Genomic DNA, 16,290 nt, shown 5'->3' on the forward strand with positions numbered 1-16,290 from the left:
ATCTCTGAGAGACTGTAGAATACAAACCTTGATCTTCACAGATCTGCATATTAATCCTCTGTGTAACAACTGCTGTGGAATATGGAACAGTTTATTCTAAGGGAGTCCAATTTCATCACCTTCTCACCCTACCTCATTAAGAAACACAAGAGAGTACATCAGGATCTAGTAGTTAATTAGAGAGCCAAAAGCAAAATACAAGAAATGTACATCTTAAATATAGTTGTGCAAAAAGGAAAGTTCAACTGTCCTTCTCCTGAAGTCAAAACGATAGGAAAAATGTCTGGAAAAAACAGGGAAAAAGCAAGCAGAGCCCTGCAGCTAAACTTTAAAAGATTGCTTGCTAATGCCACCCAACAGCAGCTGTTCCTGTGTACAGGCAGAATACAGAAGTAGCCCCATGTTCTTTGCTAAGTGCCAAATGAGGTAAATGACTCAGTAGTGCCAAAAAAAAAAGGAGACAAGTTAGCCATTTATTTTCTTTTGTTTATTTTTTAACCTCACTCAGACATTAGCTACCCAATATGTCAAAGAGTTCACATGGACTAAGTTTCCCTCCTTCCCAAGGGCAGACAGCTCAAGCAGCTTGAAAGGACAAGAACAGCTGGATCAGGGCTGGCAGCAACCAGGAGCTACTGCCAGAGGCTGAAGAAAACACAAGTGTGGTGATGGTAACCCCTGAGAAAGAAGCCAGAGACCTGCAGGGAGGAAGGACAAGAAGGACAGATGTTCAAGAATCCAAAAAACAGTGTCAGGAAAGTGAACAGAATAAATAGAAAGGAATAAAGTGAAAAGAACTGAACTCAGGAGGACAGGGTATCTAAAAAAATTCAGTCAGTGCATGCAGAGAAGTGAGCTCCCACCTCTCTCCCTACACTTGCTACTTGCAGGGCTGGACCTGTTTATTCAGAAGTAAATGTGTCACAATCACTTTCACAATGATTCAAAAATATTAAGCCAAGGAAATAAAGAATAAGCTCTACACAATTGTTAAGTTCACTGGTACAAGTGATGATAGCACCCAGCTAAACTTACTGCAGAGCCTGTTAGTAAAGTTTACCAGGATGGAACAGAAAATAAGAGCTCAGAAAAACCTGACATCAGTGTTTGGGAAGTAAGGTGCCACCTTTTTCATTCCCCTACTGAATGTTTAGTCCTTATGGGAGTCATTATGGAAAAGCTGCAGTTTAACAGACTTGAATGTCACCTTCTGAAACCATAGCTGTCTGATTCAGTGTTGTATCTGGAAGACTAATGTAATTCACATCTAACAAATCATGGCCTGTTTAAATATTTTGAGTTTTGGAGAAATATTTGGAAATGTAAACAAAAAGATACTGAAAGCATTTAAAAGCAAAAGTTTTCTAGGAAATATCCTGTTGTACTGATTAAACAAACCACAGATAAATTTAGAGCTGTTGTAAAAGACATCCATCCAGTATACAAACCCATTTCCTGCAGAAAATAAATAAGCAGTTTTAAAGAAGCCCTTGCAATAACAGTGTGCAATGCAATGATTATTCTAATAAAAAGTAGGCTCTGCTTAATACAAACACAGAGTAAGGTCCCACATTTCAGTTGAGCCTGGACTTGCAGCAAAGGAAAGCAGCATTTCAACAAGTGATTTCAACAGTAACTGAGCTAGGATTGCACCATTCCCTGGAGGAAAAAATAGTCCATGTTAAACAAAAATACCCGTGGCTAGCACTAGTTTCAAAGGTGCAGTCTAGTAACAGTGCAGACCTCCAATTGCTGCTGAAAAACTCCAGCTGTTGTTCTGCTTCCCCATCCCCACCTAAACAGTGTTGCTCTTTTTTACCTCTTTCCACACTATTCTGTAATACCATGGCAATTTATAAGGAGAGGGTGAAATAACAGGTTTCTCACTGCTGGCGACGCTGTTCCGGATACTGGCATCCTGGCCTGGATCAGGAACAGCGTCGCCAGCAGGTCCAAGGAAGTGATTCTGCCCCTGTACTCAGCCCTGGTGAGGCCACACCTCGAGTACTGTGTCCAGTTCTGGGCCCCTCAGCTCAGGAAGGAGATTGAGGTGCTGGAGCAGGTCCAAAGGAGGCAACTGCGCTGGTGAAGGGACTCGAGCACAGATCCTATGAGGAGAGGCTGAGGGAGCTGGGGGTGTTGAGGCTGGAGAAGAGGAGGCTCAGGGGAGACCTCATCACTCTCTACAACTCCCTGAAAGGAGGTTGGAGCCAGGGGGGGGTTGGTCTCTTTTCCCAGGCAACTCTCAGCAAGACAAGAGGGCAGGGTCTCAAGTTGTGCCAGGGGAGGTTTAGGTTGGAGATTAGAAAGAATTTCTTTCTGGAGAGAGTGATCAGACATTGGAATGGGCTGCCCAGGGAAGTAGTGGATTCTCCGTCCCTGGAGATATTTCAAAGGAGACTGGATGTGGCACTCAGTGCCATGGGCTGGGAACCGCAACGGTGGTTCAAGGGTTGGAGTCGATGATCTCTGAGGTCCCTTCCAACCCAGCCAATTCTATGATTCTATGATTCACCATACCCCCAGCTCCCACAAGAAAAGGCATTAAAACTGCCCTGAGGATACATCTGGCCTTTTGGTGGATTGAGTCTACCAGCAGTGATAAGATGGGGGTTTTACACAAGAAATAAAAACGGGTGCAATGCTGGTAATATTCACCTAGTAACAATGGGAAGTCTTTGCATTGAAGCAACACATCTTTGGCACATTCCACGAATTAGAAAAGTCTTCTCACTTGTCAGTTTTCTGCTACTAGAACCCTATGCAGAAAGCATCAAGTTAATTTTAGAACCCATCTCACACAAGTAGCTTCACAGCTACTGTGAAAACTGCAGCACTCTCAAACAAGTGCCCAGATCTCCCTCAAATCATTAATAAATTCAACACCCTCTGGTTTTTTGGAGATTACTGCTACATTCAGTTTATATGATTGTAGACTTCAGTCTTGCTTCTTATATCTGAGTAGTAGTCTCTTTAAAGACATTTGCTGGGTTTTCATAGCGTCTCTCCATTAAAAAAAACCACCAAAAAACCCACAAAACCAACCCCAAACTGTTCAACATCCAAATTTTAAATGGCTTTGTGTATGGTTCTTTAAACTGAGGAGTACTATTAAGAGCAGAGAGCAGCTGCAGTAGCAAGGTGCAGTGCCAGCTCAGCCCTTGCACAACACTAAGCTGGCTCACTCACCAACTCATCTCTCTGGATGGAGATGACTCTTGCAGTGTTGACACTTGGATCTGTGACACATCACAGCTTGGAGCAGGCAGCCACAATTCACACTTGGGAACTGAGGAGCCAGGAATTGTCACTGCACACTCCACTGGTGCAGGTCTGCTGGTGAAGTAAAAGCTTTTTTTTTTTTTTTTAAATAAAAAAAAGAGTATGCTACACATGAAAATAAATGGTACACAAGGCTGTGTCAGCCTCTTGAAAAATGGCTTTGTATCTCTTTTTTTTGGGAGTTACATAATTTTTTAAAAAATTATATATATATAAATTATATATATAAAAAAATATATTTATAAATTATATATATAAAAAAATATATTTATAAATTATATATATTTATAAATTATATATATATATATAAAACCTACCTTCTTTCCCTAAAAGAGATAACTTAAGAATGGTGTCTGCCAGTTGACAATCTACATCAGGACTGTGCAATTCTGGCTGAACAGATTTAATATATTAATTTTAATATATATTATATATATTATATATATAATGTATATGTTTATATATATATAAACATCTATAAAAACATATATATACATACATATATATACACATTATATATATACATATACATTATTTATATATAATACATATACACATATATGTATATATACATATACATTATATATATAATATATACTTAATATATTGAACATATTAATATATTAGTATATTAAAGAATCAAAAAAAACAGTGTCAGGAAAGTGAACAGAATAAACAGAAAGGAATAAAGTGAAAAGAACTGAACTCAGGAGTATATAATTAATATATATTAATATATTAATTTTAATTTAAAATATTAAGAGTGGCATCAGACATGTTATGGATTCGTAGGTATATTCTCCACAAACAGTAAAAAAAAAAAAAGAGAATTAATTATTCCTAGCAGCTAATGGGTCAAAGATAAAACTGTTTAATAGCTTGTAAATATCATCTCTCTTCCAAGCTAGGAAATCATGTGGCACAGCACACACCCTGTGCCTATTCTCCATTCTGCAGCCAGACTCTTGAGACCAAAAAACTTCTCCTGGCAAACCTTTAACATCATTTTCATGCCTTCTGATAAAGCTTTTCCCACACAAAAGCCCTGGAGATTCCCCCATTCTAAGAGCGTTACTTGACTTCTGGCTTATTTTCATGGTGTGAAAATACATTTATGACTAAACATACACACACGGGCTCCTTGGAGAAATAACCTCACGTGAACAGCCTCCAACACTGATTCAAGATCCTCACTCTGGGGACCTGGCCCCTCCCAGAGTTGTTTTCAAGGCTGAATAAATAAAAATCATTAAATATCTGATCAATAAAACATTGTGTAAGTTCGTAGTATAAAGCCTTCCATGGAACTACCACAGAACAAAGATCAGCCCTCACACATGAAATGAAATATAATTTAACTTTAATTACCAAAAGTTCACAGTTCAAAGCCTCAAAATATATTGCTGCAGTGTTCAGGTAATTAACTCATCAAACATTGTTTAACTAAAGCCACTAATGTTTACCACGCTGGTGACTTTACATAAAATAACAAGGAGTTTACTAAAGTGTTTTGATGCTAATTGGCAGTCTTAGCAATGAAATTACAGTCAAATTGTAAATTCAATTTGTTAATGTGATTTAGAAAGAATGCTACTAGCAGAATTTATTATCACCAGAGCTCAGTCACAGGATGTGCTCTTGAATCGGGTAAAACTTACAAAACAGAACCTCAAAGACTTTTTTTTTTTCAACTAGACTTTCTCAGATACCAGCAGACCTTCATCCTCATACTTCTCATAAATAGAACAGAACAGAATAGAATAGAATAGGCTGGGTTGGAAGGGACCTCAGAGATCATCAAGTCCAACCCTTGAACCACCGTTGCAGTTCCCAGCCCATGGCACTGAGTGCCACATCCAGTCTCTTTTGAAATATCTCCAGACACGGAGAATCCACTACTTCCCTGGGCAGCCCATTCCAATGGCTGATCACCCTCTCCGTAAAGAAATTCTTTCTCATCTCCAACCTAAACCTCCCCTGGCACAACTTGAGACCCTGCCCTCTTGTCCTGCTGAGAGTTGCCTGGGAAAAGAGCCCAACCCCCCCCTGGCTCCAACCTCCTTTCAGGGAGTTGTAGAGAGTGATGAGGTCTCCCCTGAGCCTCCTCTTCTCCAGGCTGAACACCCCCAGCTCCCTCAGCCTCTCCTCATAGGATCTGTGCTCCAGTCCCTTCACCAGCCCAGTTGCCTCCTTTGGACCTGCTCCAGGACCTCAATCTCCTTCCTGAGCTGAGGGGCCCAGAACTGGACACAGGACTCAAGGTGTGGCTTCACCAGGGCTGAGTATAGGGGCAGAATCACTTCCTTGAAATGATTTTCACAAAATGACCACCATTTCATAGCCAAGAAAACCCATTTTTTGATGCTTCCCTGTATTGTTAAAAAACCTGCCACCACCATAGTTTGCTACTATGTACCTACAAACAGGGCCAAATTTGTTTCCTCTCAAAAGCAGTAATGAAAAAAATGCTTAAAGACAGAATTAAACTCCCCAAATTCTAGTTTTTATCATGGAGATGATAATGAGGAAATACATTTTTCAATGCTTCAGTTTCCTCAGTTGTAAAGTGCTGATGCTCCCACGCTCACGTTTGCAAAGTGCTGGAGGATGCTTGGGTGGAGGCACTATAAGAGAAGTAAATAAAATCCCCATAAAACCAGAGCATTTCTCTGCTCCCTTATCTATTACATCCATCAATTTGTGGGAGAAGCTGTGAATTGTGAAGTCATGACTTGACAGTCTCTCTATCTGCCAGACTACTGATTAAAGCAGCTTTTAGTTTCCTACCTGGATGTCAATTCTTTTTTAATTAACTCCTCAAAAGGAAGATATCCTGTTACCTAGCACTGCATTGGAAGGGTATGAATTAAAAGGCTTTCAAACACATCAAAGCTACCACCTTGCACTTACACTTCAGCACACTAAGCAGGAGGCATCAAATGTTTAAAAGAACTGTTGCATTTTTATAACTGTAATCTACTTGCTTTTTATAAACTGGTGCTCCAGGGGCTCAAAGAGCTTCTTCAGCAGCATGTTCAGCAGCAGATGTGGGAATAAAACTGAAAAGGATTTCCCAGTTGCCTATTCTTGCCATCAGATCAAACTCATCCAACCCATATTGCTAAGCTTGGGATCCTTTTATGAATATAACACTAGTAAGCCTCAGAAAATGGTGTCACATATGGAATTTCCACATGATGTTTCTTATTTGGCAATAAGAAAACCCACTGTGATTTCCCAAGTGTTTTACTGAGTGACAGACATGTATTTGTGAAGTGTAGTAACAGTTTTCAACTGTTTTCAAGTCCTAAACAGATAGAGCATCTTGCCCCTTCATTTTCATCCCCAGGAAGATATCTGTATGCCAAATTTCTGAGTAGTGACAGACAGGAATGCTTTCTGGGCTTTACATTCTGCTAAGAGAAAGTAAGTTTTTTAGGGGAGATTCATAGATATTTATTCTTTTTGCCTAGAACTTAAGCTTTTTAACTCAAGTTTATACCTATGCACTACTTAACACAAGCAAATAATCTTGTCCTAAGGCAAAATATTAGTATTTCATCATTTTAATATAAAACAATGGTACCAGTCTATCACTAAAGAAAAATAAAGGATAATACAGAAAATTAACCCTGTGTTAGACTACTTAACTGAAGCTGATTTGGACTCTCACTGCACCACAAAAACATCCTGAGAAAATTTTGATTTATTCAGTGAATGTTCTGGAAGTTTTGGACACTGACCTTAACTGAGAGTGGTACAAATGCACTATTAAGAATGCATGGTTAGACAAAACCCTTCTTAATAGTTGTAAGGAATTGTAACAAAACAACCACAACCTCTCCATGGCTATCCCTTCTCCTCCTGCCTCTCACAACCAAGAACTGTTAAGAACACAAAATTAATTTGAAAAATAAAAATAAATTCAGCAAAACTGAGAGATTAACAGGGATTATCTAAAAACATTGCTGGTACTGGTCTCTGATTTCCAGGGTGATGGGGTGATGTTACCAAGCCATGTTCCCCAGTGTACTCAGAGACAAGGACAGTACTAAACATTAAAGCAAAACAAAATAATTTGTTTATAAAAATCACATTCAAGTGAAAAAAAAAGACATTTAACTTAAAAAAAAAGAATACCTTTGACCTTTTATACCACTATTACCATTGTATGCAGCAGAATCTGAGACAGGTTTTTTACAACTATTTTTGGCAACATATTTTTCAGTTTAATAACTAGTTGTAGGTGAGGAATAGGTCACAGAAAACATCTTAAAGAATGCCATTCATAAGGAATCAAGGAACACACATTCACACATTTATGCTGCATGTGTTTTCAGTATTGTCTGTGGATATATTTTAAAAAACTGACTCCATTACCATAACTACAAAGAGTGAGCCTCTGAGCTGATACCATTACTCCTCCCAACCCTGAAGCCTTCATACACACAGAACCCTATGTACTTTTTTTGCTTTTTTCCAAGTAACTCAAAATAACTTAGTGTGGTATTAGAAAAACATTATGCTTTAATACAATAAACCCATGAATCACAAATGCTTAGCATTTCAGTACTTAATTTTAAGTCAATGCTTCTCTTTCCCTGGTGCCAAAACACCAGGCATTAATGGAGAAGTGCTGCAGAAACACTAGGAAAGTATTTATTATACCATTTTACTGACCAAAGGTCAGCTCTGGAAGGGAGAATTAATTCAATAAACACTGCTAAACACTCATCCAGATTTCTGCTCCATGAATGCATCCTGACATACAGAAACAGAAACCAGAACTGGCAAAGCAGCTGACATAGAGTTTGAATTAAAGTTCTATGATGTCTCCCTCCCTAAAAAATTTATGAATAACTAATGTGAAAAAAAAAAATAAAATCTTTAAATGCCTCGAGAGGCATCAGAGGAGAAGTCAGAAGTGCTGTAAAGCAGTAAAACCAAGTGGCAAGAAACACTGAGCATACTGGCATTTTAAAAATTATTTTGCCTCCTGAAGCAAAACTGAAACACACCCCCCAAAGATCTACAGCAGCACCAATGTAAGGTGGTTTTTTTTCTTTCCTTCAAAATAAGAGCTTACAAAAGAAATAGGCACTTCCTTTCCATCTTTGCCCTCCTTCTACAAAGAGCTACTGTTTCTTAATCCAAAAGCAATCCAAATGATTTGCTGGAATTAACTTCTAACACTGGCTAATTTGTTTTTATTCTCATTCTTCCTCAGGATTTCACTTCCTTGTTAAACAGCTGCCACAGAATAGCACTGTGAACTGGGAAGATGACCAGAAAATGCCTCCAGAGAACATTATATCCAAGACACTTCCTGCCCAGCTGAGAAGCTGCCTATGCAGTTGTCTCCTACCTCCACTGTCCCCACAGGCATCACCTTCACTGATGAACCAGTTATTATAAAGTGATCATCTTAGTCCAGAACTTTGGCAACCACATGATAATGAGTTTATAAATTATTCAAAACATAGGTTACATTTTAAATTAACCAACAACATGCCTCAGTGTTACCCCTGTTTTCCCGAACTTCATAGAATCATAGAATTGGCTGGGTTGGAAGGAACCTCAGAGATCATCTCTTTGTAGTCTGTGTTAGATCAAGAAAGAAAATCAGGATCTTTTCTTTCAAAATCTAAGAAATCATTAACATAACCAGAATCTAAACAGAGCTTCTGCACCAGGACCACTAATTTTTGAAAACAGGGATGCCAAAAGCCAGAAGTGCTAAAATACTAATTCCACTTGACATTCTGATGGCATCCAGCCAGGGACTCAATGCCAGAATCCACCACAGAGCTTTATTTGATTGCTTAATTGTTTTACAAGGCCAATTCTCAGACAAGCCACACTGTAAAACTTCCACATGAGAATGCCAGAAATAGTCACTTTTGCAAAGCTCTACACTACTTACAAAACAGCAGACTGACTTCAAATTTTATAAAAGTGTAGTGTGAAAGTCATCTCATTTACTTGAAGGCTAAAGACCCTTTTTGTCTTTAAATAAGTACAGCTTGTCCAGTCAAGGATCAAAGAACTTCTCAAGCCTAACACCCGCGGTACTCCTGTTCAAGCACACGCCGTTATCCTCATTTTACACACTAAAAGCTAAAACAGAGATTAAATTACACACCCACCGTGACGCAGTGCATCTGTGGCAGAACTGCTTTCAGTACTGAGCTCTAATAATGAGAAGAGATCAGGTTTTGAGCACAACAGTTCTGCAGCATGACTGGCGAGAATGTTCCTGGCACTGATACTCGCTACCGTCGCTGGCCTGCTTCTTTCACAAAACCCCCTTCTCCTGACATCAAACAGCACCTCCAAAAGCAATCTTGCACGAGTTCTATTATAAACCTTATAAACCTTATCTATTAAAAGCTGGTGTATATGAGCTTTTGATCCCATTCAACTGAAAAAAAAAATCAATGAAGAAAAATTAAATCAAAAGAGCGCACACTACGGGAGTCGGGAATAGCTGGAAGGTAATACAATCTCTTAATCACAATTTACCCCAAAGGTCATGGTAATGACTCTCAGAAGGTGTTTAAAAACAAATCAAGATCATTTTAGTAAAGGTTATACAAACTGGTGGTATGTATTCAACACTTTCAGTGCCAGTGGCTTCCTACCCTATAGTGTAATTGGAGGTTCTCTGGTCACAATCTCCATGGTCACTTGGCCTGCTCTTCTCCATCTCCCTCCTCCACAGATCATCAAAGTCAGCACTTGTAGCACTCTTGGCAATTCACTGACAGACACTGTCACCACATTTATTTATAGTCTTATCTTAAATTATAAGGATTTAGCAGCCATTCATAAAACAGCTTATCTGTCAGTGATATGAAATGAGTGTACATCCTTCCACCTCTCCCTGTTTGGCAAAGAATCACACCATAAAAATCTGCATGTTGCTCAAAGAATAAAACACAGAAATCCCAGATTCTTGGCAAAATGCACTCACCAGATTTGCTTGGGCAAGTGACATAAACATCAAAGTGACATCAAACAGGCAAAGTTACCTTTTGGAAAGGCAGGTGTTCTCAGCCTGTTGAAATGATTTGGCATCACACAAGGCAAAACTTCAACTATAAACCCAATGTTGAACTTCCTGGTACTTTAAGCAGGCTGCTGTATTTGTTTGTATTTCTGTATTTCTGCTGTATTTCTGAACTTGTCTGGCCCTTTTTCATTCAATGAGTTAAGCATGGTCATGCTAACAGCATCAACTCCAGAGGAGCTATTAATGTAAAACGGAATCAAACGCCTCTGGAAGACATGAGCTTGCTGAAACTGGAGCTTCAACCCTCCCGAAAATGAATTTATGTATGACTTCATCTCAAGTCTTAAATATTAAAACACTGAGTGTGTCTTGAGCCATCTCCTAGCAGCTGTCTTGCTTCTGGGCCAGTTATTCCAAAATTCAGGCTTCTGCAGCACTTCCAGACACCCCTGAAGACCAACAGTCTGGATGACTGAAAGAGGATTCACACTGGTTTTGCTATCTTATCTAAAGAAAACGTCTTAATTAGTATGATATCTATCTGTTTGCTGTGCTGCTCTCCAAGAAAACCAACAGACAAGCCTTTCTTTGATCAACACCCTTACTAAACAGCACAGACTCTTCATATTATGTAACAGAAGCCAAATAAGCATATGCAAACATAATGGATTCGTTAGCAATTAGGGAAAATGTGAAGTGCTTAATCATTCATAAATCTATTCTTGCATGCATGGTAAACTGTTCTCAGCTAAAAAAAGAATGTAAATACAATATACAAATGTAAATACAATACAAAATCTAGATCTGTTACAGATCTGTCACATCTTGGAGAGTGATTTCTCTTCCTTTATTCTTATTTTTAAATAAAAAAAAAAGGCTAATCCTAACATTTGTTCATAAAGAAGATTACTAGACTGGAAAATTTTATTTAGGGGAACATGCCTCCAAATGTGCTCTTTTGACTTATATGTTCATGAGCGTTGCTGGTGTAGAAATTCCAAAAATCAAACAAAAAAAATCTAACATGCTACTACCTCCTCACTAAATAAAAGTTAGAACTGTTATGAGGATGAGGAGGGATACAGAGTCTAAAGCTGCTGAAAGACAGACAGATGATATCAAGCAGAAGAAAACCAGAAATAGAACCTGAATTACTACATGCTAGCATGGGGTACAAAATGTTTCAACATCATGCCTGTGACTACAATAAATAATACAGCTATTTGTGCAACAGCTTTCCTACAGCCTCATATATATCATAAGCTCACGCTGAATGGAAAAAACACTTAGTGATTAACCATCTAAATAAGAGCTGTCATTTATTAAATGTAGCTCCAGATTACATTTGAGGAATAAAAAGAGAACTGCTCAGTATATATCATCCCCGTTTTATAAAATATCCCAAAAGCTGCCAGGTTGTACTCCAATATTAGACATATAAGCTCAGGAAACACACCTGAGTCTAAAGATTTTTTCAGGTAAACTGTGTTACAAAAGTACTGCTTGGCATCTATTTGTAGGAACTGGTGGATGTTCACAGGCAAATGAATCCAACTACTAAACTGAGGCCTGAAGTTATATGAAGTTTCATGTAGCAAGATACTTCAATCTTTCTGCAATGCCTGCTTTGTGGATTTGCAGTCATTTACCTATATTGAAATCTTTTGGTTTCCCTTAGGGAAACAAGGATACAAATCAAAGCAAACAAGAACATGAATGGCAAAGGAAACCAAAGAGCAAATAAGCTTGATCAGACACACAGGCTGAAATAATGGGGAAGAAAAATCCTCTTAGTCAGAGCTGTCATTTGTAGCAGGAAGGGGAAAAAAAAACCAAAAGTGCTTCTCTGAAGTTTATGCTGACAGCTCCTCTTGAAATGTCACACTGACAACCCAGACTGTCCCAACTATATCTGAGGGGAAAATCCATCCTCTTGATGGCTGCAGAGACCTGAAGGCAAACCAGCAGAACTCCCATTCATTCCCAGCCCCTCAAAGTGAAGGTCAGGAACCAGTTCCCCATTGCTTAACTCAGTTAAACAGCAACTCCTGGGCTGCACAGCACATGTGCTGTCCCAGGGATCACCTTACTCCTTCAGCAGCTTACAGGAGCTAAGGATCTAACCCAGTTAATTCAGTGAAGAGGAGGATCACATATCTTTATTCTGCAAGACCAGACTTCAGTACACTTGAGAGGATGGATAAGGATGATCTGTTCAAGTGGAGCTGTGCACAAGAGGCAACGTGCACACACTCCTTAAATACATTTTTAGAGATACATAAAAAGAAAGTTCATGTTTCTGGTGTAGGATCCAGTGGTCACTGAAGCCTGGGAGGGTACACGAGTTTCCCTGGTGTTATTCAAGTGCTCAGGCATCTGCTGTTGGCCACTTTTTGAGACAGAAACTGCACAAGGTGGCCCTTTGGTACCACACAGCAGGGATTTTCTGCTCTCATCCCCACAGGTTCCACCAGCTGGACACTATTCACTTTTTTCACTTTTTTGGGGAAAAAAAGGAGCTGGGGAAAGAGAAGGGTTTACAGGTAAGTACTAAAAGATTGTTCCATGAAAGGGACACGAACACATCTGCTGGCTGGGGAGAATGGAGTTCTGGAAAAGGATGGAAGAGAGATGAGAAAGTGGTGGACAAGGAGGAAGGGGAGAACTAGGAGAGGCTGTCATCCTCCAGGACGTCTATCTGCTTCAGGTCCATTTCAGACCACGCCTAAATTTGATATTTTAAGTTAAAGCCTTTCTTTTGAAAACAACTGCACCTCACTGTATTTCTTCTTCTGAATTTATGCTTAGCTTACCTCAATAAAACTGTGCCCAAAGTAATGCCCAAACTGGACTTTCCCTCACATTGTGCAAACAGTTTTAAAAAAAATAACTCGACAGTCATTACACCTCGGGATTATGCAAGAAGGCACAAGAGGGGGAGGAAAAAAAAACCCAACACCAATAAACCCAACAACTCCACGGTAGCCACACATTCCTCGAATGCCAAGGAAAAGCCTGGCTGCTTCACCTTGCACCCACCGCAACCCAGACCCGCGGGCGCTCTCCCGGCACCGAGGGGCAGCGAGGCGGGACCCCCACAAGAGGGAGGCTCCCGGGGAGCTCCCACCCGCCCTGACAGGAGGCCAGCGGCGGGGCAGCCCGCCCGGGGCAAGGCCACAGCTCACCTCGGTCTCCACCACTTCGTGATAGGCGGGCGGCGGGTCGAAGCCGCCTCCTCCTCCTCCTCCACCGCCGCCGCCGCCGTCCCCGTCCCCGCCGCGGGGTCCCTGTCCGCCGGCTGGGGATCCGTGTCCTCCGGGCGGGCCCTGCCCGCTCTCCATGGGTTCGTAGCCGCCGTAGTGGAGGCCGGGCCGCTCGTTGGTGAGCAGCGCCACAGCCTCGTTGATGTCGTTCTTGGCCAGGCGCAGGGCCTTACGGATGGCGGACGCGTCCGAGAAGCCCATGCAGAGCAGCGTGGTCATATGCTGCTCCTCCTCGCTCTCCATGGCCGGGCCGGGGGGGACTCAAGAGGCGGGGAGGGGGGACGGTGAACCGAGGAGGGGGGGACCCACTGGGCTCAGGCGCTGCCGGCCCCGTGTGCCGCCATGTTGCCGGCCGGGCCGCTCCCCTCCCCTCCCCTCAGCCGCTGCCGCCGCCGCGGCGGACGCCCCCGCCCCCCCCCTCCCGCCCCCCCCCTTAGACCCCGGCAGCGCGCGCCCCCTCCGCCCCGCCCTCAGCCCGGAAGCGGCGGGGGAAGCCCGGGCGGGGAGTGTCACGTGACGGGAGGGAGGAGATGGGAGGGGTGAGGGAAAGCGGCTGTCGCCATAGCAACGGGAGCGGAGAGGGCGTGGTCGCGCTCGGGGTCACGTGACGGGAGAGCGGCGTTGCCAAGGAAACGGAACCTACCGGGTCCGGGGTTGGCCGCGGTTTCTCGGAGGGATGTTGGCCGCAGGGCCGGGCTGGTGCCCGCTGCCGGTAGTTTCTCCTTTAATAATTGACTTTATTTAGTTTTATGTTTATATATTTATGTTTATTTAATTTGTCTGCTCGTAGCAGTCAATAAGTCCCGCAAGGAGCGTGGCTGGCAGAGAGATGGCTGAGGTTTCACTGCCAACCATCAACAGGCCCCGGGAGGGCGAGGGGTGGCTGGGGAAGGTGGGAAAGCACAAGTCCTGTGAGGAAGGGCTGGGGGTGTTCAGGCTGGAGAAGAGGAGGCTCGGGGGAGACCTCATCACTCTCTGCAACTCCCTGAAAGGAGGTTGGAGCCAGGGGGGGTCAGGCTCTTCTCTCAGGCAGCTCTCAGTAAGACAAGAGGACATGGGATTAAGGTTTAGGGAAGTTTAGGTTGGATATTAGGAAGAAATTCTTTCCAGAGAGGGTGATGAGGCATTGAAATGGGCTGCCCAGGGAGGGGGTGGATTCTCCATCCCTGGAGGTTTTTAAGAAGAGACTGAACGTGGCACTCAGTGCCATGGGCTGGGAACCACGGGGGGAGTGGATCAAGGGTTGGAGTTGATGCTCTCAGAGGTCCTTTCCAACCTGGATGATTCTGTGAAAACCGGGAAGGGGCTGGATGTCTGTGGGGAGGGAGCGAGTGGCTGGGGCTGGTGTCTCCTGAGGTGATGAGGGATGGTTTGAAGTTGTGGCTCCTGCTGGAAGCTCCTGTGGAAGCTCCTGGTTTGCGTCCACGGGTGGGTGGCAGCTGGGCATGCAGTCCTGGGACAGAGGGAGTTGGTGGCATTGGTCTGGGCCTGCCTGGGTGGAGGATGTGGGTGACAGGAGGGTGCCTGACCACGGGCTGAGCACTGCCACCTCCCTTTTCATCTCCCTGGGGAAATGTGTACTTGGAGTGTAGCAGAGGTGCAGTGCCATGCAAAGTGAAGCAGAGTGCAGTCAGAGGAAAAAAAAAAATAAATTAAAGCTTGGCTAGTGCCCAAAGCAGAAAACAAATTGTATTTTTTAAATTCATTTAGCAAACTCGGGTACTTCATGAAAGTCAGTAGATGGGGACCTCCTGGCAATCTTCCAAGCAAAATCCATCTTCTCATTTTGAGTAATACTTTCCTATGTCCATAGAAGTGGAGTAAGGAGGAAACAGGTAAAAGATGTCAGGATCAGTGCTGATACCTCCATATATACTTTTGTTTTTAGAGGCTTTCTGACAAATTATTTTGTGTTAGCAGTGGCTGATATCTCTGAGAGCTCTGGAGTTGGGACTCTAGAAACAGCTGTCTGACATTGTAGGTACAAATCACATTCAGTGTAAAAGAAACTTTCAGGTATAGGGGACACCAACAAGATTTGGTGTCTAACCTACAGGAACTTTCAGAGCTTACTGCCTCTCTTTGCTCCTGAGTTTTTCCATGGAAAGAGACAAACTGATGGATCAGCCAGCTGGACTGGCAAGGTTATGGGTTAATTTTTGGCCCGCAGTATGCTACCAGTAGTCTTACATTCTTTGTATACTGACCCAAAAAAGTAATCACAGCTCATTCATCTTGCTCATTGATCTCTGAATTTTAAATTTTTTTTTTACTTTTTTCATTTAGGCTGATGTTCAGTGGAGTGGTAGTGTGCATATGACTCTGGACTTCAGCTTCTGCATGCAAGGAAGGTCTCCACTTATAAAAGAAACTGTGATGGCTCAAGCTTGGCAGGCTTCAGAAAAATTCCAGCACTTCCAATGCATTCAATTAATATGCTGAATATTGACTCACGTGACCAACATTTAAATTACTTTCTCATTTCTGAAGCATAGTAGAAATAATGGTTTAATCCTCACAGCCTGACAAAGTCAGTTGGCATCGTTTTCCCCTACTAATGGAAGGAAAGTTTGTAGGAAAAAGTAATATCTCTTATTAGATGCCATTATTGCTTGCAGATTCATTTCAAGGAAGTGCTCCTATAAATTTACACTGAGCTAACTATTGAAAACATACCAGAAGTAATGGAGGAACTGATTGTAATCCCAGGTGGCCAAGAAAGAAGAGAATGCT

The 16,290-nt window shown here is 42.1% G+C and overlaps 1 protein-coding gene across 4 annotated transcripts in view; it reads right to left on the reverse strand.

Moving 5' to 3' along the window:
• The window catches only part of USP24 (ubiquitin specific peptidase 24), a 62,242-nt gene extending 48,294 nt beyond the window's left edge, over window positions 1-13,948 (reverse strand). For all 4 annotated transcript variants that reach the window (XM_030455619.1, XM_030455618.1, XM_030455617.1 and 1 more), the window contains exon 1: window positions 13,480-13,948. In XM_030455619.1, the coding sequence (XP_030311479.1) occupies window positions 13,480-13,800 (321 nt within the window). In that variant the 5' untranslated portion in view covers window positions 13,801-13,948. The remainder of the gene's footprint in view (window positions 1-13,479) is intronic.
• Window positions 13,949-16,290: the final 2,342 nt, after the last annotated feature.

This window comes from Calypte anna, chromosome 8 (assembly GCF_003957555.1).
Source record: "Calypte anna isolate BGI_N300 chromosome 8, bCalAnn1_v1.p, whole genome shotgun sequence".
In the NCBI taxonomy this organism is placed as follows: Eukaryota; Metazoa; Chordata; class Aves; order Apodiformes; family Trochilidae; genus Calypte; species Calypte anna.